Source organism: Trachurus japonicus, chromosome 21 (genome assembly GCF_045865225.1).
Source record: "Trachurus japonicus isolate A0001 chromosome 21, Traja_1.0".
Lineage (NCBI taxonomy): Eukaryota > Metazoa > Chordata > Actinopteri > Carangiformes > Carangidae > Trachurus > Trachurus japonicus.
In genome coordinates, this window is record NC_140927.1 from 20,524,667 (window position 1) to 20,549,948 (window position 25,282).

The 25,282-nt window shown below is 41.7% G+C and overlaps 3 protein-coding genes across 4 annotated transcripts in view; 2 read left to right on the forward strand and 1 right to left on the reverse strand.

The window, feature by feature from the left end:
• The first annotated feature begins 301 nt into the window (after positions 1-301).
• Positions 302-11,405, forward strand: xk (X-linked Kx blood group antigen, Kell and VPS13A binding protein). Its single transcript, XM_085765236.1, has 3 exons — positions 302-778; positions 7,461-7,723; positions 9,378-11,405. The coding sequence occupies exons 1-3, from the start codon at positions 534-536 to the stop codon at positions 10,316-10,318; spliced, it is 1,449 nt and encodes a 482-aa protein (XP_085621362.1). The 5' UTR covers positions 302-533; the 3' UTR covers positions 10,319-11,405.
• A 517-nt stretch (positions 11,406-11,922) lies between these two features.
• Positions 11,923-14,627, reverse strand: dynlt3 (dynein light chain Tctex-type 3). The gene is made up of 5 exons (XM_085764387.1): positions 14,484-14,627; positions 13,542-13,583; positions 13,313-13,436; positions 13,107-13,184; positions 11,923-12,401 (listed from the first exon to the last, which is right to left on the reverse strand). Exons 1-5 carry the CDS (start codon positions 14,508-14,510, stop codon positions 12,331-12,333), a joined length of 342 nt encoding a protein of 113 aa, XP_085620513.1. The 5' UTR covers positions 14,511-14,627; the 3' UTR covers positions 11,923-12,330.
• A 1,955-nt stretch (positions 14,628-16,582) lies between these two features.
• Positions 16,583-25,282, forward strand: part of sytl5 (synaptotagmin-like 5) — a 47,364-nt gene continuing 38,664 nt past the window's right edge. For both annotated transcript variants that reach the window (XM_085765298.1, XM_085765299.1), the window contains exon 1: positions 16,583-16,739. The gene's annotated coding sequence lies outside the window, so the exon portion shown is untranslated. The remainder of the gene's footprint in view (positions 16,740-25,282) is intronic.

Genomic DNA, 25,282 nt, shown 5'->3' on the forward strand with positions numbered 1-25,282 from the left:
TGTCTCTCTCCATGTCACAGCTCTGCAGCAGTTAGTTGTTGTTATCATGATTGGTGAAAAGCCCAGACCAATATGGAGGTGTTAGTGAGTAGTGTTTTCATCCAGTGACAGTTTAATGTGTGTGTGTTTAGTGTTATGATGCAATTGACCTGAAACCATCTTTACTGTATCAAATGACAATGATGGAGCATGTTGTTGTTGTGTTTGCACAAAATAAAAAAACTGCAGACTGACAGTCTGCAGAGCCTTATCTCAGGCTCCTGTGCGCTCAGCTGACCGTGGCGCCTGTTGCGCCCCCCGCAGTCTTTCCCGGGGACAGCACTTGGCTGTGAAAACATCCCACCTCTCTCCAATCGCTGTCGAGCTGCTGCTGCTGCTGCTGCTGCTGCTGCGGCGGCGGCGTGCCTCCGACACAACGGCGTCCCGTCTTTAGCGGGTGACTGACGGACGGACTGCTCGGTGGTAACGTGATGGATGAACGGACCCCGAGCGAAGCAGCGCGCCGCATTCCCCAAATGGCGGAGTGAGTGAGGATGCGACTCCCCAGTTCCATCTTTGTGTCGGTGTCTCTGTTCACGGCCGAGACCACGGCAGCGCTGTACCTCAGCTCCACGTACCGCTCCGCCGGAGACCAGATCTGGCAGGGGCTCACGCTCCTCTTCACGCTCGTACCGTCCGTGCTCGTGCAGCTGACCCTCACCTTCATCCACCGGGACCTGAGCAGGGACAGACCGCTGATCCTGCTGCTGCACATCCTGCAGCTCGGACCCATAGTCAGGTCAGTGGGAGCTTGTTTATCTCCGCTTCACTCATGGTTGCGTGCCCACACACAGACACATAGACAGCGAAAGACCTACAATCCCCACCGTAAAAAAATGTCTGTTATTATCCACAGGTGTGGAGTCCACAGATGATTTTTTTTCTAGTTAAAACCATGTCTGGCCTGTGCACAGTTAAGCTGCTTATGGGTGGTTAGATGAATGCATTGCGCACACATGCTGTTGTTTTGATTTCTCCTCTGGCCTTTTGTCTCTCAACTGGCTTCAAACATGCTGGTGCATTGAATGCATTTCTGTGCCATTCAATACTCCCACTGCTTATCGATATGCTCCACATAACCCACACAGCTTCCAGTCTGTTCCCCCACCACCACCGCTGTCCATCCATGCACCCTCACTAAGATCTCCTCCTCCTCACAGTTTCATCCCCTCCAGGCCATGGTCTCACAGGCCAAGCTGTGTCTGATTTATTCATGACTGCTCAGGCTGAAAAGACCTGAAATCACCCACCATGAAGCACAGGAAGAGGATGACACACATTCACATCTTATGGCTGTTATACACTGGCTGAGGAACCTTTTAAACATCTGCGTACAAGAGCTTTAGACCATAATAGGCCTGGTCCTTCTCTGTGTAAGCCCTGGTCTGGTCTGGCTGGACCATCTGCCTACAGGCTATAGGGATCTGAGCCTAATCCTGCATCTCGGAAACCTCCCCACGCTTCACATAGATATGTTATCGAACATACAAACAGCAGGAGATCTGTGTGTGTAATCATTCGAAAACCCATTCATCCCCTAAAATATCCAAACTAGAGCTGCAATGGTTTGTCTGTTAATCGATTAGCAGATTGATGGTGACTATTTTGATAATCAGTTGATCATTGAAGTCATTTTTCTAGAATAAAAGACAAATATTTGATGTTTTCATGCTGCTGTTCTTGTTTTATTATCATAGTGAAGCCGGCTGGGGTTGTTTGTAGGACAGAGAAGCGACTGGAGACATCAACTTGGCATTCTCCCAAATAATTAACAGATAATTTAAAATCAGCAGATGAATTAATTGTTGGTTCGGCCCCACCAGAAGCAATTAGAGTCGAACCACTGAGTCATTTGATTTGACTGACAAGTGATCAACAACCTAAATGATCAATCAATGCTGTGCTATACTGTTTAAATGTTTAGGCTTGGCTGTTCTATTATTTTGTAAGAAGTAAATATTTGTACAACCTAAAGAGCAGAAAATAATGAAGAAACCATTGTTTATTTGTCAGTGCTGTTAAATTACCTCTGGCCTTTGGGGCTCAGAAGCTGAACGGCAGCATGTGAATGTTAATGGATGCTGAGGTAGGGCTGAAAGAATGAATTGATTGGCATTCACATTTATTGATTCATCAGGTCTGGGATTGCATTCAGGTCACAGGTTCTCAGATATAAGGATTTGCTTAAAATAGATATAGGGGGACACACAACAAAGATTATAACACATATCTAAAACAGGGCACTCTTGTTGAGTACTGTCCATAAAAAAATATTCTGGGAGGAAACTTTGTCTTTCAATTTAACTTTTAGTTTACTGAGCAATGACTTGCAAGATCTTATCTTCACCAGCGCATCCAGAGCTATAACTTTTATTTTAATTATTACCCCCCCAAAGTTGACAGAGTCCAGCTGCACATAGTTTCTTTTCTTGTCATCAATATACCAATAAATACAATACATTTGTTGTTTTGATAACTGATTAAGTAGTCGTGTCAGTTTTCAAGTAAAATGCCAGTTGTTGCAGCTGTAGGCCATGTATATAGTTATGACTTTTCACTCAGCTTGTGAATATCCTACAGTCAACTCATCCTTGTATATAAACAGTTATATTTACATTGGTGTATCAGTTAAATAAACATCCAACACAGCGTATTTATTTCTCAGGTGTGGCCTTTGTGAATGCGACACCGTTTGTTCTCCCTCCAAATGCGGATTTGACTGATTCTTGTTCAGACGTCTGCGTCTTCCTCCAGTGAAGAGCATTTCTAAGAATAGCACGTGTCGCTGCCGGCTGCTTATCTCTGACAACACAACCAGAGAGGGAATGTCCGCCTGTACGGCTGGTAGCACAGCAGCACTTCCTCTTCTCAGGCTCATCCGCCTAGAACAACACTTGGTCCTTATCACCATGTGTCAAAGCCACAATGAGCAATTCATTTATTTGTTTTTTATTTTCTTTATTCCTCCATACTCTCTAATTAGAAATCTCTAATGACTACGCACACTGTGATCATTCCCTTCGTCACTGTACTGTCAACAGGGTGGAGTTTAATCTGTCTTATCATTTTTGTTATGAGAACATTTTGACAAAATTATATTATATAATATATTTCCTGCAGTTTTAAACAGTTCAATTAATATATTTTTTATTTGTATAGTGCTGAATCACAACATACTTTACATCAAGGATATTTACAGCGTGAGGTCAGGACCTCACAATATTATAGAGAGAAACCCAACAGTTGGCACAATTAGCAAACAGTTTGCGACAGTGGAGAATAATGACGCCCTTTAAACAGGAAGTGATCTCCCACTCACTAACACGTTTTACTTACTGCTACTTCTCAGAGCTTCACTGTTTAAGATGTGTACATATGTATGTGCCATCACAACTAGTTTGTGATGTGTGTAGGGTGTGGAACTTGAATCTCTCCACCACTAAAGGTGCAAAACAAACAAGCTTTAAATGCAACATTGAAATGTCACCATCTAAGGTGGTGTAAATGAACTAAATTAGTGGCTCATTGGATACTTACTCAGAATGATGATCTCCAGTCATCAGTTATGGCTTTATGTCACAATGTGTTTATTTTAAATGTTCACAATCTGAAATGTTCATTTATTTATTTTATTTAACCTTTATTTAACCAGGCGAACAAATTAAGAACAAAATTCTTAGTCGTCATGACTCCTAATATGAGGTTGCCCAAGGACAGTCAAACTGTTCTTTACCAACAAGCAGCCATTACGATTATTGGTTTATGGCTTGAATTTCCTGTAGACGCCCTTGGCCTTCCCTGTACACACCCGGGTTGTCAGAGGTATCACACAAATCAAACAGAGCTGTGGGAAGCCAACGACAACCTAAAAATGAAACCGTACTGTTGTACCGACAAAAGGGGTAAGCTACTTATGGGCTACAATAACATCTTCAACGTTGTCGGACTGAGACACCTTAGGGGGTTTATTCTTTATGGCCCTTTTCCACTATCACGACTCGACTCAACTTTTTTATTATTTATTTATGTATTTATGTATTTATGTATTTCGGCTTTTCCACTTCCACTCAAGTGCGACGTCCGACATGAGAATCAAACACACTAATTAAAAAACACACCGGCGGCAACAGCGACCTCTGATCTGTACTGAGACATTTGTTATGCTTTTACATGAGTTAATTGAGTGCAGTGTGGAAAACAATGCTGTGTCTGTAATCGAGGTGCACTGCAGACGAGTGAGTTTGGAGCTGACGAGAGGAGAGAATAAAGAGAGCGAGACGACACGGCCACAGCCGCCGTGATATAACGACCCTGTCCAAAGAACAAAGCTCTGATGGAAAAGGACATAAACCGAGTCGAGCCGAGCTGAGTAGACCTGTAACTGTGTAGTGGAAAAGGGTGCAAAGTAATAGTAACTGGTAGATTATTATTGTGCGTCCTCCCCAACACTGAAGCAGTGGAGGCTATAATTTAGTTGTGGCGGGCCGCCACGAAAAAATGTAGCATGTAGTGGAAACCCTGGCCAAGATGGCAACAGTGGTCCGACCAGGGTCGTTGCTAGGAATTCTGGGCCCCCTTAAAGAATACTAAAGTGGGCCCCTCCCCCTAACTTTTCCAGTTTTTTTTTCTTAGACTACGTATGTATTATCATTTATTATTTAGCCTACTTTGTTTTGATGCTAATGCAGCATTACACTGCAAAAACTCAAGTATCTTACCAAGAATATTTGTCTTATTTCTGGTCAAAATGTAATTTCTAGTCAAAACAAATATCATTATACTTAAAATAAGACATATCATATTAAAAGTAGCTTGTTTTTAGACACTTTTTACTCCTTTCAAGCAGATTTTCACTTGGAATAAGTAGAAAAAATCTGATAATGGAACAAGTTTTTCTTCCTTATTATAAGCACAAAAACATGCTTTCACTGGCAGATTTTTCTACTTATTTCAAGTGAAAATTTGTTTGAAACAAGTGAAAATGATCTAAAAACAAGTTAATTTTTAGGTTATTAGTCTTATTTTAAGTGGAAAGAGGTTAGCTTTGGCTAGAAATGAGACATTTGGACAAGAAATAAGACAAAAAATTATTGGAAAGATGTTGAGTTTTTACAGTGTACTATGAGTATTAGTCAGGGTCTTATGCAGAATAATTCAGTCATACAAAGATTAGACTACTGGGGTTTTTATGGGCCCCACTGGGCGCTGGGCCCCTAGAATTATCATCACCTTTCTCCCCTATACAACGGCCCTGGTCCGACCCACTTTAAGATTCAAAACCAATCCTATCATGCATATGCACACATACTGCATATGCCCGTACCGTTACAGTATGTATGTTCATAATACACAAATACATGTATTCAATTTGCATGTGTTTGCTGATATTAATTTATAAGGGAGATTTTACCCTGGGTCTCATGTTCGTTCTGTTAGCTCTGTATCTGGCTCATGTTCCACTATGTTCACCGGTGAAATGCATTACTAACCATGCATTTCAGTTGTTTGGTCCTGACTGAGCAGGAAGTGTAGTGTCAGTATTTTCTGTTTCTGGAAACAGCTGTTGCTACAGTTCACCACATCACAATGATAGTAGTGAGGTGAAGCAGTGACATTGCAGGCTGGAAACCAAAACTCTGAGCTGAAAGACAATAAAACGCTAGACCATGGGTCTACAAAGTTTTTCAGGCCAGGGATCCTCAAACTGACAGAGACATGGAGCAGGGACCCCTAAAAAAATGTACTAGGCCCAGTCCCATGTATAAGCGTAGCTTGATATTGTGCATTCAATACTAAGCTTTTGAAATAGCACACAGTTGATATATTCATGTTTTTTCTAAATGTGTACAATGTACAGTGAGTAGGGGGCTGACCCTCTGCCATTTATAAACAGACCTTGTTCACTGGTACCAATGCCAATATCAACAATGTCTGTCAACTACATGGTAATCATGCAGACAAGCTATTCAAAATGACGTTTTTATTTTAAACATAGATGTGGAAACTTAAAGATATAAAACATTGTCTAATCAACCAAAAATTCCATGACCCCCCTGCAGCACCTCCGCGGACCCCCTAGGGGTCACGGACCCCCCGTTGAAGACTTGTACACTAGACGAATTGAGATTATTTGTGGGTTTATACATTTTATCAACAACAATTGATAAACAATGTTTTACTTTAAAAAATATATTGATTATGTTTATTTTTTTCAAATTCTCAGTGTTTTGCAACCTCCACCTCCACCCACAGACACACAAACACAAACGCCTCCACTTAAACCACGCTGAAGAGACTGAGTGTAGGACTGATGTTTCATCACCTCATGCAGGAATGGGTTTGGTATTTTACCTAACATCTCAAAACCTTCTCTGTGTATGTGTTTTCTCACTCTGTATGCTTCTCCAGTGTAGTCCAGACTGCCTCAGCGCCCCTGTGGCTTAAATCCCCCTCTGCCTTGCTGTTTTATTGGCACCGTGCATCAGCCCTGCCTCGACCTCTGGCCCTCCGCCTACATCTGCTCTTAAGTGCTTTTTGTATCTCGCTGGCTGATGTCTGACTGTGACTCTAACTGTTATCGACAGATCTTTAGACGTTCATCATAATAAAGAGCCACGCGCTGGTTTACTTGTCAGTGCTGATAGTTAAATTACCTCTGGCCTTTTGGGCTCATAAACTGAATGACAGCATGTGAATGTTAATGGATGCTGAGGTAGGGCTGAAAGAATGAATTGATTAGCATTCACATTTATTGATTCATCAGGTCTGGGATTGCATTCAGGTCACAGGTTCTCAGATATAAGGATTTGCTTAAAATAGATGGGGGGGAACACACAACAGAGATAATAACACATATCTAAAACACAAGGGCACTCTTGTTGACTACTGTACTGTACATAAAAAGAAATGATTCTGGGAGGAATCCAGAGCTATAACTGTAGCTATAGGTATAACTTTTATTTTAGTTATTAACCCCCCCAAAGTTGACAGAGTCCAGCTGCACATAGTTTTTTTTTCTTGTCATCAATATACCAATAAATACAGGTTCTCAGATATAAGGATTTGCTTATAGTGAAATTAGAAGCTATTATCACCAGATTCATTGAGAATGATAACGAGTCCCTCTGCACCAGTGTTTCTGAAACTTTTTTACATCAAGGACCCCTAAACTCAAGTGACACAAATTAGACCACGGACCCCCAGTGGACAAAATTTTGAAACAAATACCAGAAATACACAAATATTTGTTACTTTCTTCATCAATGTACGTTCAAATAAGGGCCAATGGTGTGAATTTTTGAAAAAAAAAAAGAAAAAAAAAGTTGCAGACCCCCTTTAACTCCCTCAATGAACCACTGCGCTAGACGACCAATCAGAAGCTTCTAATGACCTCTGCTCCCCTTGTTGTTGTTGTGCTGCAGGTGTCTGGAAGCATTTTGTATCTATGGCAGCGTGGGCCGAGTGGAGGAGCCTTATGTCAGCATCACGAGGAAGAAGCAGATGCCCCGCGGGGGTCAGTCTGAGGAGGTGGAGCGACAGGTGGGGCAGGCGGAGGGCAAACTGTTTACACACCGAGCAGCCTTCGCCCGCACGTCTGTCATTCAGGCCTTCCTGGGCTCGGCCCCCCAGCTCACCCTGCAGCTCTACATCTGCGTCCTGCAGCAGGGGGTGTCCATCGGCAGAGGTGAGTAGAGGCTCGGGACTGTGATGTGGGCCGATCAGCTCGCTGCCATATTGGAAAGAAGAGGATGTGTGTTTTCATGAGTCAAAGTGCCGTTATGTAACTCTGATATAGAGGATGGAAAATGGTGAATCTCTTTGCCAATTGGTGCTGATCTGGGGTCTGTGTGTGTGTGTGTGTGTGTGTGTGTGTGTGTGTGTGTGTGTGTGTGTGTGTGTGTGTGTGTGTGTGTGTGTGTGTGTGTGTGTGTGTGTGTGTGAGAGAGAGAGAGAGAGAGAGAGCCAGCATTTCTATTCCTGATAGAGATTTAGCAGAAGGTTCACACGGTCAATTGAGGACATCTGGTTTTTGAACGGGGCAGAACAGGGCAGCATAAAGAGATTATAAATACAGTAAACAAGTGTTATTTCCTCTGGTGCTGATAGTTTCGACACTTCTGTTTCACACGTACTGAGTCAACAGCCAGTGTGTGAGCTCCAGGGCCTGAAAGTGCTGGTTCACAACAGTCACACCGTCGCCCTTATGTAGGCTACATCCAAACAGTTTTATCACCCCCAACTGTTCATACTGAATAACCCCTTTTTATTACTGTATGTGGCTTTAGTGTCAGCAATGGGTCCAATACATCACTTCATTTACAGGTCATACAGAGACAAGCTGAGGAACATTTCACTAATCTTCAGTCACACAGGCTGAGTGAAAAAGTCACAAAGACACACTGAGATGTAATTTTACCTATAAACTGATTGAACTGTACTTTAGTGTTATTTTTATAATGTGGTTTTTACAGCCTAGAATAGTTTTTATGCTGCCACCTCAGCCACAGTCGGGGCTGAAGGAGTTATGTTTTCATTTTCGTTTTGTGCAGTATTTCATGTATTTGGTACCTGGCAGCGTTATACTTTGATTTACATTGATAAAGTGAGAAGTTTTTCTTTGTGCTGATGAAATGGCGCCATGCATGTAGGGAAGGTCAGTTTAAAAATGACAGATTTTGTTTTTTATGATCAATACTTCATTGGGATTTTTGAATATTGCACATTACAAGTATATAGGCGTTTGGTTACATAATGAATGTTGAGACTTGAAACTTGAGACAGAAAGTAAACAGATAGTGCTTACACTCCAGCAAACAGGAAAAAACAACCTAACAAAAATAAAACAGGACAACAAAACAAAACAAAACACAATTAAAAAATGGGGGATAAAGACAAAAAACAATAACAGATCATATGTTACGTGCTCATCGATGCTAGGTGTAGTGTTCAGGATGAGGATCATATCTCCTAATCAGGCCGTTTCATGTTAGATAGGTATTATTGCTCTCATTTCAAATTAAAGCTTACACTCTATTTATTAGTCTGTATGATCGGCCCTTCAGGGCAGCTCGTCTATTCTAGTCTAGCTAAGTGATTGTGCCGAAGGTTGACGGTGCCTTTTATTCTGAATTAATGAGCTCACGCCTCAGCATCAGTGCAGTCTGAGTCCACTCTGCATCACGGGATGGGAGGTCATCAGGAAGAGACAGGTCCCCCAGGATGTACAGCCTCTGGGAAAAGGGCACATCACGTCCTGTGATCTTTGTAATATTACTGTGAATCTCAAACCTGAAGTCTTGTATTTTAGATTTCTGTATTTCTCTCTTTCTCCACGTCAGGCACACTGATGGTCATCTCCCTCCTGTCCATCGTGTACGGAGCTCTGCGCTGCAACATCCTGGCCATTAAGATCAAATATGACGACTATGAGGTGGACGTGCGGCCCATGGCGTACCTGTGCATTTTCCTGTGGAGGAGCTTTGAGATCGCCACCCGGGTGGTGGTCCTGGTTCTGTTCAGCTCCGTGCTGCAGTTCTGGATCCTGCCTGTGGTTCTGCTGAACTTCCTGGTTTTCTTCCTCTACCCCTGGATCCTGTTCTGGCAGAGCCACTCCCCGTTCCCCGAGAATATAGAAAAAACTCTGACCCGGGTGGGAACCACCATCGTGCTTTGCTTGCTCACCTTCCTCTACGCCGGCATCAACATGTTCTGCTGGTCGGCCGTGCAGGTGAAACTCAACGACCCCGACCTGATCAATAAATCCCAGAACTGGTATCGCATGGCCGTGTACTACATGTTGCGCTTTGTGGAGAACGCCTCGCTGCTCCTGCTGTGGTACATCTACAAAACAGACTTCTACAAGTTCATCTGCGCGCCGCTGCTGGTGCTGCAGCTGCTGGTCGCCTACGCCATCGCCATTTTCTTCATGCTGGTCTTCTACCAGTTCTGTCATCCGTGTCGGAGGCTCTTCTCCTCCAGCATGACCCAGGGTCTCTGGAACTGCTCCTCCCTCCTCTGCCTCATGTGCAACTCCACTTCGCCGCAGAACAGGCCGATAGGAAAGGGCGTCCTGGAGCCGCCGAGCCCGACCGCGCGAAAGGAGCCGGCCAACGAGGGAGCCCGGGACACGGCCAGCGACACCACGGACGACATGCCCAACGACACGAGCTACGACATGCTCAACGACACCATCTATGACATTCCTAACGAAACGGGCAATAATATAGTAGGAGACGGAATCAACGGCGACATTAACCACACCGTATCTTGCAATGTTTAAGAATATACATCAGCGTTATTTTCGACGTGCCATGCAGAGGAGCGACTCACAGTTATCACACCCTCTGTAAAACTTTTTAAGTGCCACATGGAGTTTACATTTTAAACCCTGTGATCTTAATGTCACTCAGTAGGCTATATCCTCCGCAGCTCTGTCGTCTTTATGTGCCCTTAAACCTGAGATCTTTCCTGGCTGCAAAACGTGCACCTCACCGGCCTGACATCCTTATACCCATCATCCTGCAGCCTTTAATACAAATGAAAGCCCACGCCATGGACACCGCCATTGCTTTTTTTTTGTAGGTTTGGAAACTGTGTCCACTTCTATGCTGCATTACTGATCACAAGGAGCCATGCATTTGAATTGATTGTATTTAGTATCTCTCTTTGGCATGGAGGTGTGCATGTGTGTAGCCTCTAATGAGGTGTAACTGGTATTTTCTGGGAGGAGGGGAGAGGGGAGGGCGGGGAGGGGGTCTCTTTTGTATAGGGTTTCTTTTTTTTCCCCCCCCGGAGCCTCCCGCTAGTTTTATGGCTGCAAGCAATCAGCTTTTTTACTCCTTGATAATAAGAGCTTTATCATTAACAGGCGCTGCTTCTGTGATGTATTTGTGCCCCACGAGCCTGTTCGGTGTCACCAAACACGTCAACTGTAAAGCACGCACATCTTCGCAAGAGTAATGTTTTTTGCACGTTTACAAAAAAAAAAAAAAAAAAGTATTTAAGTGGCTTCGGCTCAGCGGCCGAGCAGCAACAGCTGTTGTGATGTGAAAATGCTTTTGTTTGGATGTATTGTGTGTTTTTTCTTATTCATGCTCGTAACGTCTCTCAGCTCTGTGTCTGTTCGTCACATCAGTTAGAATATTTACACCGAGTGCACACAAATTGTTGTAACCAGTATTTTTGCCTCTTTTTTTTTCTTCCTCAATCTTTTAATGAATAATTCTGTGTGAGAGGGAATGTCAGTGTTTGTTTTTGCACTAACTCCTTTTTGCAATATATCTGCAGAGGGATGACAACCTGATCACAGGAATGCTCCTATGATATTTGTACAAATAAGCAGCCTTTGAAGCCAAAAAAAAAGAAAATCTGAAAACCTATGACAAACATGAAATATTATCATACATAACAAGATAAAAGGCATTTAAAGGATGAAAACCTACTGAAGGAAAATCTAAATAAATTTATATTTCTATGTGAAAAATGTGTGGTGTTTTCTTTTTTTTAGCTGAGCTGCTGAATGATCCTGTGCTAACCTCTAGTGGATGAAAGACCAAACTGCACATCAGCCTGTCAGGGGACAAAACTACAGTTTATTGAATATATTTGATGAGTCCACAGTTCATGTTCTGACAAACCAATTCATAAAACAGCAATGAAATCAACATACTCCAGTATTTCTTTAGGAAAAGTAAAAAAAAAGAAAAAGAAAAGTGCATTGGTTGTTGGAACTGACCATGAAACAACTGGAAAATCTGGAAATATACTTTTTCTGCGCAGCTACATAAACAGATCAATATAAATATTAACAATATTAACACTTTTAACTAGTAGAAATCCTTCATGGAATAGGCCGGTATCTGCTAAAACACTTTCCTCTACAGCAGCAGCTCAGTCCTGTTTATTCAGAATCAGGAATGTACAGAGGGAAACTAGTGATAAAACATATGAAGGAAGATTACAGGGTCTTCATGAGGACAATTTATGGAACGAGCTGATGTATCACAACATTTAGTGTTCACGTTTTCAAGTCTCAAAATGGAAATCATATCTTTTTTCAACCGCTTAGCTTATGCTCTACAAAGCAACATTTTCTGGTCCCTGATCGCAGGATGTCGACTCACAAAACAAACAACTCTTGTTCTGAAGTTGTTTCTCCAGCCTGTTGGGAGAAAATGGACCCGAGTCGTACATTAACTTCCACCCAAGGGTCTTTATGGCCTCGTGGTCACATTTTCAAGTGCAGCTTCAGACGTGACAGCGTAAGAAGACGGAGCAGGAGATGGCTCAGTGTCACAGAGACACAGCGAACACACTGACCACACAGTACATGGTTCGATTCTCCCACCGGACTGTGCAGCTTCCTGAAAGAGACAGACAGCAGGAGAAATTATCCTCAAGCTTCCTTTCATTTTCTCAAATTATATAAACCACCCAGATAGTTCAGCTAAAACCACTAGTGTGATTGTTGTGATACGTGAATCTGTTATTTGTGGCATCTAACAGTGCAGCACTTTTAATTTCGTTGTATTGTTCACAATATAATGACAATAAAGGCACTTTGACTTTGATTAATTGAGTAGTTTATAACAAATACGATATATTACAAGTATACACTTTAATTAAAAACTGACTTTGTTGAAAAGTTGTTTTATTTCTTTATTTTTGAATGCAACCGTTTTTATATTCTTGATACACACATCTTTTATTTTTCATCTTATATCATGCGCCTATATTCATCTGCATATATATTTATCAAATATATCAACACTTTAGTAGCACAAGTTACAAAATATAGCATTGGTTTCCTGATTAGTCAATTAGATTTATTCACATAGTTTACAGTTGAGTTTTAAATAATCATTTTCTGCCAATCTAACGCTACACTTTAGACTGCAGAATGCATTTGTTTAGACGCCATTTCTTTGTCTCTCATTCAATAGAAACATTATTGAAGAAAAACATTTTTGTAATGCTGAGGTAACGTGAGAAAAGTATTTAATCTGGTACTGAAATTGAGATATTGTAGTGACACTGGTATCGAACATTTTCAAATGATACCGACTGACCGTCAGTGGCCGTGTCCCAGTAGCAGGAGTTGGCAGTGTGGAGTCCAGCACCGCTCTTCTGCATGATGGCACAGTTGACTGGAAATCATCGGAGACTAAGAGTCACTCACACATTTTCCATCACATACAAAATGTACTTGTGGACATACGATGTATTTTATGTCCTGGGGTCTTGTGTCATTGTACATGGCAGGTAGTTGACTCACCCATGTACTTGAAGGTCCGTCCCTGTTTCACCAGGTGACTCAGACAGTGCTCCACTATACTGGCCGTCCACTGGTTCACTTTATTCTGATTATACTCTGTTCCACCAATAACACCTTCAATGCACTGAGACAGAAGCAAACAGACGCTGTTTGACACGCTGTTGTCACATGGAAGAGTTGATTCATATTAAAATGCAATTAATTAATGTTTACAGGGATTAAAACTCACCTCTTTCACTGAGGCACTGGCGTCATCTGAATTGAACATGACCTGTAGGGTAATTGGAGAGGCAGTGGCAAAATTAAATTGTGGGCATTTCAAGCAAAAGTACTATTCGATCGGGGTACTAATCGATTACGACTATTCCCATTTTTTCCAACACTGGTGAAACACGGACAGGATGACTCAAAAAATCTGGTATCTGTCATTACAGGTGTCAGGACCATGAATGAAAAGGAAACGTGAATATTTGCTTTACAAGTTGATTTATGCCCCTACATTTTCTGCTTGCGCTCCTAAAACTTTAAGATAGGGGCCACTGTGCTCCTAGTAAAAAATGTTAGTCTGAAGTCCTGCGCTAACCTATCCCACAATATCTACTTAGTAAGTTACTGCTGTTATATATTCATTGATTAATGTGATTCATAGTATGCAGCTGTCAAATCAACTGCTACTGTATACATTGCATAATAATAATACAAGTATTCATTGATAACATAACTTTGGGCAGTGCCTTTTCTCCATTAGTTTGACTGGCTTCTCTTCTGTTGGTGTTTTTCCTCATTCCCATGACTCTGCCTTTTCCTAAACAGTTCAATAAAGCATTACACTGCTGTCCTGTCCTGAGCCCCACTGACTCACCTCTCAGTTCATCCACTTTATCAACTGAATGGGCTGTTTCAGTGTCAGAGAAACTCACAGACATCCCACTGTCCCACATCCCAACTGCAGCTGCACAGTATTAACTCCTGATTTATATGTTAATAATAATAATAATAAAAATCTAGTCAGTAATATTTTAAATAGATGATCTGACCACACCCGGATGGAAAATCCGTTTACTGAACATGATTAGCATGTAGCATAACTAGCTCTGCGGCGTCTTCTGTCGAAATAACTGCGGACGTTTCGACACTGAGTTTTATAAGATGCTATAACAAACAGTTTCACCTCCTCTCCAGAGCTGTACTCCTCCATTGTGACGGCCACAAGTTAACACAGCTGTCTCCTCTCCTCTTCTCTCCTCTCCGTCTGTTGTTCACTTATTGTTGCTGTGCACTTCCTGTTGCTCAGACAACAACGAGTCACTTCCGGTCCTCCTGAAGCAGATGACCTTCTAAAGATGGCGCCCCCGTGTGGCTGAACTCAGTCAAAGCACAAACATCGACCGGACTGACTGCACTAACTTTTCATGTAAAATATGAGAATATGAGACAAAAGAAATGACAATAAAATAAATAAATAAATAAAGCCAGTAAAATAGCCAATACAATATCTGTAGCTTCCAAAGATTTAATAGAAGATGTCTACACAAGGTAAATAGCCTATGCATAAAATTGATAATGACAATATTAGGCTACATATTCTGTACAACAAACAAACTGAAACAAGAAAAAAATAACAACTAAATCAAAACAAGTTAAGATAGGCACAAAATGAGACACCAGACATAATCTAGTATGTAGCTTGAAACTTACTGTTTTGGTTCATATTGAGCTCATTTGTTATAAAGTTGTGGTTTGTTTAACTATTTTTTGTTAGACAGGAAACAATTCATTGATCAACAGAAAATAAGAAAAAAAACATTTAAGAGGATTGAATTAGTTATATAATTTATTTAGTTGGACATTGATATACATTTTTTAATGTTGCAGCTATAGTTTGTTGTACCAGCATTTAGTATATCATGGGTGGGTTTAAGACTCAGCGCAGCCTGTCTGTCTTACAACAACATTCAATTATGGGCTGGGCTCAGACTTCCTCTGTAATCACATAATGGAAAAGGATGTTCTTAATATTTGGAAATGTGAAATTTGCTGGCTAATTGCATCATAATTACAGAGCAATTAGTGATTAAATCCCACTGAGACTGTCTCTGAGATTGTGGACAATGTCACTGTCACCGAGAAATTACTTTATGCAAAATAAAATATGTGAAATTCATAAATAAACCTTCCCCCTAATCAGATCAGACCTCATTGCAAATACAACTTTATCGCAAGAATGACAGATCTATAATGCATTAGAAATAAAAACAGGCAGAGAATACACAACAAAACACACAAACAGCATGTCACACATCTCTAAAAAGGTCAGAAGTTCAGTTTTTAAACATCTGATGGGTTGAGTCTTTTGTAACCACAGCAGTGTCATCACTGTTTTAATAACCCACCTGTGAATTTAACCCTGTATATGTACAGCGTATTCTTCACACATAATATTACACATACAATTATTGTTTTCATGTAATGTTTCACATGAGAAATATCTGAAAAACATGTATAGCCTATGTGGGTGCATCTCTTACATATAATGTCACACATGCTTCACATTTAATATAGTAGATTTAAGGATTGTGTTCATTTTATTACGTATTGCAATGCGAATGCGATAGCCATGATCACATTTATTCATTGATTTTTATTTGTTTATTTGACAGGGACACATTAATAAAGACTTGTGTAAATGAGCCAAGTATATAGATTTGAGGTTGGCCAGAGCAGAGCAATAAGGGGAAAAAAGGGAATATTAATGTTAGTGCTGTGCAGAGCAGTGGGGTGCTGCATTATTAACACACACATGCACACACACACAAACACCACAAGGAGCTACAGAGAGAAATATCCTACCTAATATTAAAAGGGGTTAAAAAACATAAATCACCACAGGGTCAGCAGAAGCAAAGATAAACAGGTTATTTGAAATTTATTAATGTGTGCCTTTTTCATATCATTTCCCCCTCCAGCTTCATACACAACTAAACAATAAGCCCATACTCCCAAAAGGGAGTTTCTCTCTGGACCTATAAAAAGAACCCAGCACTGCAGTGAGATGTTATTTGACGGATTTTTCCTTTAATTGACTCATTAAGTTTATTTCACACAAACAACTGTCGCATTGTCAGAAATACATAAGCCTACACACACACACACACACACACACACACACACACACACACACACACACACACACACACACACACACACACACACACACACACACCACGCCCCCTCCTGTCGGGAACACCCTGGCTGTGGCTCTCCGCCTTCAGACGGTGCCGAGTCGCACCGACACACTGAACGCGAGTCGCGGTCTCAGACCACCGGACTAAAACAACTCTCCTCTCCGGCTGCAGCCCCGCCGCCGAGCTCCGGTCTCCCCCTCTCCCTCTCCCCCGCCACCGGCTCCTCACCTCCGGTCACACAGGTAAGACACCGCCGCTCCGAGCCCGGGACACCCAGGCGCCGCCGTGTTTCCAGTGGCATATGTCACATATGGTGGAGCCGCTGCCGCTTGTTTCCCAGTCACCTACTGTTGTGTTTGTGTCTTTTCCTTGTTTTTGGTGGAGTGTGAGTGTGTGTGTTGGTGTGGTGTGTGTGTGTGTGGTGGTGGGGGGGCGGTGTGTTCACCATCACGACCAGGACCTCGGAGGACCGACACACACACATCAGCGGGACCAGACAGCCCCACTTCCCCGCTTAAAGTTAAGCGCGTTTGTGCAGGTGCAATGCAGCAAAAAGCAGCTCATTTTCTTGTTTCTTGTTGTCTCTCCGCTGCTGTCGACGGTTTAAATCCCCACCTGCAGCCCAACTCGGGTGAATCGGACAGTCTGTTGAGAGTGTGTTGCATTAATTAACTTGCACCAACAACCCAAAAACCGACTGGTGGAAAAGGTATGAAACCTGTGGTTGAATTAATGATAATAATAATATGGATGGCAGGAGTTGGAAGAGGTATATCACACAGTCACAAGGGACTGATGACACATCTTCTCAGGGCATTATTGATCAATGACAGTGATAAATCACTCTATTGTGTCTCCTTAATAAAATATAACAGCCTAGTCCATTGTAGTTCAATGTGGAGTCATATAGCCTATCAAGGTTTTTCAGTCAATGTTTGGTGGCACACAGTACACAGCAGCGCACAGAGATGATGAGGGGTGTTCCTGTTCTTTGGTCAACCCTCACTGTTAAAAAAAATGGTTGGACAAAATAATAGAAACACATATCTGTGCACCTGTGACTGCAGCCTCCAAAATCACCATGCCACCATGAATCCATTAGTGTTCGCTGTGGATGTACCTAATAAGCATCTGGCAGCTGATGTAGTCTGGGGATGCTGCTGTTAAATGTCAGCACTGTTTGGTTTGTAATGTGACATAATGGTCCAATGGTGTACCAGACTAGACCGGCTGCTCTGGTGAAGGATCATGTATACTGACCTCATTACTGGTCTGTGGTGTGTTTTTTGGTGTTTTTTCTGTTTCTTACCTCAGTTTAGACAGCGTTTTGCATATGTTTGATGCCCATCCCATTCCCGGCACTTATGGGGAAAATGCTGGTGTGAGATCAAGTTATGGGTGAAGATGAAAGAGATGTGGAAAGATGTGATAAAATGTTGTTAGTGGGATTTTTTTTTTTAGCCCTAATTCAGCACCCAGAAATCCTGACGGGGCGGTTTGAGTCTGGAAACTTGAATTGTGATGACGCATAGAGATATGAATTGCATCAGGGTTCAGAAAGTTGCAGTTTTCTGTTCAGTCGATTGAGGCTGAAGCGAAATACTTAACTCGTTGACTCATTGATTGATGACTGACAGAAATTCATTGAGGAAAAATGTTTCAAAATAACAGTTTTGTCTGGCCTCATACCCAAAACTGAAACAAGACCAAAGCAGCATATCCTTGCAGTTGAGGAGCGTTGTTAGAGAAAGGGGGGAATGGATTTGCTCCTTTGACAAATAACAATGACTTAATCATTGGAACTTAATTTGCTGCCAATTGGCTGTTTGACTAATCAACTAGACCCGGATTCGGATACAGCGGATGAAAATGGATGGATGGATGGACTAATCAACTAGTCTTTTGGCCTTAATCATTAATCTAAAAGAAATCCATAGATGCATGAATCGGTTAAAGCTGATCAGTGGAAAAATGCGAAAGATATTAGAGTGAAAAGAGTAGCAGAACATGTGTGGAAATACATATAAATGTTTATCATTGCTCATTGCTAATATGACTGTTGATTATTTTATTCTTGACGTTAATCAATAAAACATTGCTTGTTTTAGTACAAATTCATTATTTGGTCAAGCATAAGCACAGATTGAGTTTAGAAAATGGTTTTCCCCTCAGGTCAAAACATGTTGTCTAATTCATGGATTAGTCTTATTGCTTATTCGGTATCAAGTGTTAGTCTGTGCATTTTAATTAGCCTGTTTAAGCAGCCAGTGTAGAGTGAAAATACAAAAGGCCAATTCAACCTTCCACAGAGGACGTTAAACCTGTCGGACAATAGAGCTGCCGGCCAAAGTGGCTACTTACATGGACAAAGTAGCCACAGACAACATTTAGTGAGCACTCGCTATATCAGCCATCATTCTTTGAGGTGGCTGGAAAACATTGTCTCTTTGTTTAAACAGCTGTAAATTAAAACCACACAGTTACATAATGAGTAAAATTAACACCCGTGAGTTTATTTGTTATCATTAGTTCCATTATGAAGGCCTCTAAGTGGATGAAATATTGAAGCAAACCGTCTATGGGCTTTTGTTCAAATGTACAAGTGGCTAAATATTTTAACACCTGACAAAATTTCACATTGCTGGGTTTTTTTTTCCTACAACAAGCTTTTATTCTGAAAGATATAACCTGCCACACTATAATTTGTCATAGTGACGCTTCACTGAATTGGTTCATTTGGCTTTGGCTGTAAGAAATAGATTGAGTATCTGCTGAGGCTGTTTTATCATTGTCACAGCGAGAATGCCTCCCTAATGATAAGCGAGATCTTATATAGCTGACACACACACACACACACACACACACACACACACACACATGGCCAGAGGGAGAATAAATGGGTGAATAAAAGAGGAGAGAAGCCAGGGAATGTAGGGATTCCCTGATTTCTCTACACGCAGGCTGCAGAGCTCATTCACTGGAGCAGAAAGAAACCCCTGGGGAGTGCAGTCACACAGCATTAGAGGTCTGCATTTCCAAGATCTGGCAAGACAGGCTATAGTGGTGCGTGTGTGTGTGTGTGTCTCTGTCTGTCTGTCTGTCTGTCTGTGTGCACCTACATTCAACACATTCATGCATTGTTATGGTCAGCATTTCTGTGGCTGCAGCTTATCGTGCCAGACTAATGGGCTCTGCTGTACAAAACGCCCCAGCTACATATTTGTTAAAAACCCAGAGTTTGACTTTTTCAGGTCTGCTTATTTATAACCCATGAAATATGACAGAGTTGAAACTGAATTATTTCCATGACAGTTTTTAACTCTTGCAGTGGCAACAACTACAACAACAACAACATAAATGACTGACAACACTAGAAGACCATGGAGGGGAGTTTAGCTTGTGCTTGGTGCAGCACATAGGCTACAGGGGAAAATATTGTTGTAAAGTGTGATATTTGGTCATGAAAACCAAAGGAGCCACTTCTGAGTTTTGCTATTGTCATGTAACAACGAAAGCTGTTTACCAGCCGAGAAGAAACAGCAGTATCTCTTTCGAGTTTTTTATTCTTCTGAAGTAAGCATGCTCAGCTAGACCTTGTTCATCACTTTCTGATAGCGACTCACTGTCCTGCAGTCCGGCCTGAAGACGTGCTGCTCAGAGGATTACACTTAATAATTATTGTCATTATTAAAACCTCCATTTGTTTTTATTGTTAAAATTTCTGGAGTCCCAGGTCCATAGTCTTGTAATTCCTTAAGCCTAGTTAATGCTTCTGCATAAACTCCACGCCGTAACTACGCCAGTGCCTCAATGACATCGTACACCTTTCTGCGTCGAGGGAATGCGTTGCCGTCGTGCAATTCACCGCCACAGTAGGCTTTAAAGCCGCGTTTCCACCGAAAGTTCCAGGAACCTTTAGTTCTACCAACTAAATGGTTCCTGTAGCCCGCTGTTGTCTGTGTTTCCACCGAGGCCCAAAGTCCCGGGGAGATTATGCAGATCACTAAATGTAGCCTACTAGTCAGCTCTTCCTCCGCTGTCAGGTGGTGATCGGCCCCGAGCTGCAAACACCCTGCGGCTGGTGGTAATCACATCGCCGTGTTTCGGTCACGTAATGAGGATAATAACTTCTTTCTCCCACAATGTTTTGAATATGGTATCCTATCGGATTCATTTTTGGTAAACAATCAAACAAATCCACGCAAAAAAACAAAACAGTGAGCTTGCAGCTGGAATTGAATATACCGCCGGGTAAAATGCGGAAATGAGTGCTCATCCAATCGGAGATGCTCAGTGCGCAGACCACGCCCATAGTTCCTGAACCTTTCGAAAGTACCTACCCCCGACCAGGGCCGTTTTTTGGGAAACTTTTCTACCCCGGAACTACATTTTGGTTCCTGGTTGCTGCAGTCGAAACGCACATAGTTCCAGGAACTAGTTCAGGTTTTGCGGACCAATCACAGCCCTTGCGGTCTCCGTGATAAACCACCATATTTATTAATCCACATAACTAAACCAGGCAGAACGTAGTAGTCTGGATGACCAAGCCACATTTAGGCTAATCCTCAGAAACAAGTGTGGTTGTCAAGACTCTCTGGCAAAACTAAACGAGTATAGCAACATTTCTAGATCCTGGAAACTTTGCTTTTCAGGGCTTCACTGCCTCTTTCTGTTCTTGTGAAACAATAAGTTGGCATCCTTTTTTGTTTCGCGCATAAATCCTACTTGCATTGTTTAGCTACTCCCTTCTGACAAACAAAGACCTGTGACAGGACGAGTGTTGTGGAGACACGCGTAGTCCGCCTTTAACACATGAGCCGTGTTGAATATTAGCGTATTAGATGTGATCATCTGCATGATTATATCCAGATTAACCCTGAGCTGCTGTAACAAAGCTCATCTGTGCTGCTGCACTGACTAATGTCTGATCACTGGAGAGCCGTTGTGCTGTGCGGGGTTCCCCAGCCTCCCACTCACTTACGGTTCTTTTATCCATGGCTCTCCGGTGCGTACTCGGTACCCATGTTTGGTATGCAGCCTATAGCCTCGCGTGGCCTCGGCGATACATTGCATGCGCGTTCAATCATGGCCACTGCGGGGTAATCAGTGGAAGCCTGTGCACGCCGACCCTGCTGCAGATGTGGGAGGGAAAGGGAAAAAAATGTATATCAAAAGCAGAAATGTGATTTGGAGGCACGGCTGAGATGAATGACTCAGTTGAGTAATAGATTGTTGGTCAGGGAGTGATGCCTCTGTGTCGCCCCCCGCCCTCTAAACCTCTAATGTGAATGGACACATGCCTCCGTGGGCGCGCTGTGTGCTGCTGATGTTGAACTGAACCTCTGAAGGCCGTAATGGGATGATGGGACACTTCAGCCTAGAAATAAGGCAAAGGCGCGGGTGCTGCTCATGAACACAGCAAGGCTCAAAATAAACCCTTTATTTAAAATGACTCAATTATTTTATTGCCAGAATCTCAACCAGCTGTGTGTGTGTGTGTGTGTGTGTGTGTGGAAAAGTCAACACAGCACAACAGTGTACATAAAACACGGACATTAATTAGATTCATTGTTGGCAAGTCATGCACATCAAGGTGTTCACTAAATAAATATATGAGCAGATTAAGGCCAGCTGTAAAGACGTCACCGTGTGAAAGGAATTAATATGAATTAAACCGCAGTGTTTTACAATAATTAACATTGCTGTTAAAGCGTTCAGTTGAATTTGTGTCACAGTAATAAAACAACACCCAAAATCTATTTAAAATAAACAAAACATGACAGTAAACATTCAAAAAAATAAACGCTTCGTTACATGTTTACCATCCCCTTTTTGCCCAGATGGCATTCAGTGTAGGTTCAGTATCTATTTATTCTACAACGTTTAACGTGAAAATGCACCATGCAGTTCATTTAACTTTAGATTAATTGGATTTTAACAGGATTTAGCAGATTGTTCTTGACATTTGGAAAATGTAGTTTTGACAAAATGACGTGTACCAGCTCCCTTGAGCTTTCAGATGTGACATGTGGTTGAAATCTGAAGTAATTTGACCTTGAGTATAGATTATTTGGTGAAATCAGTTGAAATTTTTAAAAGACACAACCAGATGAAAGTTAGTAATGATATTTGATAATAAAGATTGTAATCAAATATCAGTATCACCATAAAAATATTAATATGACATGATATGGCTAATGATTTTATTAGGTACAGATTTATGTCACTTCATTAACACCTGTTGACCACAGTATCTTGATATGGGTATTTTGTGAAGATACAGTCATGTAAGTGGATATTATTGGATTATTAGCATAAAATGAGTAGTCTGATACTCGTATCTCTCTGCTGCTCTCAGCATAATGACCTGACACGAGGAAATTCTTGTTTCAGCCTGGCTAGCTCTTTCCATCTTTCTCCAGTCTTTTATGCTGAGCTAAACATATTTAATAGAAACATGTTAGAGAAGAATCGATCCTTGTCACATGAAAGTTATAGAATTACCTGAACGCCATGTTTCATTTTATTCATCATTGCTCTTCTCATTGATACTAGGCAGAAGGTCACCTGCTTTATGATGTCATCTCAGGTGGAGACCTACAGGTGAAGGATTACAATCTTTTCCTCTGTGTCGTGCAAATAATCCTAAACATTAATCAGCAGTTTCAGTAGACTATCCAGTCAACCTCACCCATATTTGTTGGAAAGATCAAAGTCCACTGAACTGACTGTGCTGGTTAACATCCGCTGAAACACAGTAAATTTATAGATGGGTTAGGGTTAGTTTACTTCGCATGAGGCAGATGACAAACAGAGTTAACTTATTAATTAGCTGGTTATGTCGCCGCATCGTCTACCTGATTGTAGGAGCCATCTGGAGAACCACTGGTAAACAAATCTGCTGTGTTGTTTGTGATTCTCTGTGATATCGTATTCAGTTGAGGATCTGCTTCGCTTATCGCTTCCTATCAAGAACCTTCTTTCTAACCTACGACTGAAGGTTACCTACCTAAATCTTATAGTAATACCAGTCATTAGCCATGATTAAGTGCAACTTTTGTGTGTGAATTTTATCTTCCTGAAGGATAAAACCATAAAACTTGAAAACAGAACATCCGAACAAGTCCAAATTAAACAACTAAATATGTTTTCAGTTCACACACTGCAGAACGACTGATAAAGTCATTTCCTGATCTGATGTGACCATCAGCAGGACAGCATAGTTTTCATCTGATGACGTTTTATCTCAAAATAGTTTTTGATAAGGTTGCGCAACTAATCACACTGTAATCACAATATTGCAATAAAGTTGTCTCAGCATTGCTGTGTCACATTAACAATGTTATATTTTAATTCAGCTTCTTTTCATCACGTTTCACATAATCACATGGTTTTTTGATTAAGGTATCAGTTACCAGAGAAAGAAGACACTGAGACAAATAAAAACTATGGTAATTACCTGTCAAACCAAACAATGCACTGTCTTAAGCCGAAGCGTTGTCGGGCTTTCATATTCTGTCACTGCTCAGTGACATCCATTTTCACATTTTCATCTTTTCGCCTCCTGAGCGGGGGCTGTGCTGTTGCTGCAGGAGCAAAGAAACTAAAGTAAAAACAACAGAGTGGAAATAATATCACTTCTATAATCTTCTATCATTTCGTAACCTATTGAAGTAATTGAGGGTGTTTTGCATGCGTAATGCGAACTATGGGCCAAGCGCCAAGTTACCATAAATGCATCAGGTTTCATTCGATTTATAAATGGCATCTTATTAGACAGCGATTCTGAGGAAGCAGCTAATTGAGTCCAAGTTTGTGAGGCATGTCTGATCTTTAAAAACGACCCATACGTGATAATTCAGTAATTGTCTCTGGCTGCTGAAACGCAGATCAACGTGCCCTTTCTGTTAAAATGTTCTGTGCTCTGAATATTGGCTGCCGCCTGATGTTTGTTTTGCAGTTGCAGTTGTTTTGACACATAGCCAGGATTCTTTTTAAAATGTGTGGGATGCTGAGAGATGACACGTGGAGCTGAAAGTGTTTTGTTGTTTAGAGTCTTCGTTCCACAGGTAGTTTATTAGAGTGGATGTCACGGCCACCTGAAATTCACTCACCACCGCGATCCTGAGCAAATACACTCCACTGACATCTAAACAGAGAGAGAAAAGAGTGAAAACAAAGAGCAGACAGCTGGGCAGTGCACTGATGCTGCTTTTTGATTGCTGTGGACACATGTTTTTTTTTAAATGCTTTTCTAAAACCAGCGGTCCACCTCACCAAAACAAGGGTTTTGTCTTTGCTGAGAGATTTTTATTCATCGATCTGTCCCGTAGGCTCAGTCGACCCAGACGCCCGTCTGTCCAGAATTTCATTATGCATCTGTCTGCTTAACGTTGAAGCTGCGATACTGCTCGGTGTATTTCAACAGAAATGACACGGGGCTCTTAAAAATAATAATAATAATCCATTATCATCCACTCAGCTTTAAATTACATGTTGTTCAGATGTTACACTGTGATTAATCGCAACACTGCTCAGAATACACACACACACACACACACATGGACTCCCTTCTCTTCATTATCGGGTTGTGCTTTGATAAGACGAAGCACAGTGAAATGTAAAATGTGTCAGGCAGGCAAGCAGCAGTTAAACAGGGATGGAGTGCTATGAAATATTCAGGCATGTTTGTGGAAAGAGGGGGAGCTCTCTCTCCCTCTTTCTCTCTGTCTTTCTCCCTCAGCAGCAGCAGCAGCAGCAGCGGAGGCCACGACTGAAACTGGGT

Bases quoted from the DNA above. Each gene is read 5' to 3' on its own strand.
- xk (XM_085765236.1), top strand. From the start codon at position 534: ATGCGACTCCCCAGTTCCATCTTTGTGTCGGTGTCTCTGTTCACGGCC. The intron at 779-7,460 runs GTCAGTGGGAGC...GTTGTGCTGCAG, and splicing joins CAGCTCGGACCCATAGTCAG to GTGTCTGGAAGCATTTTGTA. The intron at 7,724-9,377 runs GTGAGTAGAGGC...TCTCCACGTCAG, and splicing joins GGGGGTGTCCATCGGCAGAG to GCACACTGATGGTCATCTCC.
- dynlt3 (XM_085764387.1), bottom strand. From the start codon at position 14,510: ATGGAGGAGTACAGCTCTGGAGAGGAG. The intron at 13,584-14,483 runs GTGAAACTGTTT...ATTACCCTACAG, and splicing joins AGTACAGCTCTGGAGAGGAG to GTCATGTTCAATTCAGATGA. The intron at 12,402-13,106 runs GTCAGTCGGTAT...TGTCTCTTTCAG, and splicing joins CTGGGACACGGCCACTGACG to GAAGCTGCACAGTCCGGTGG.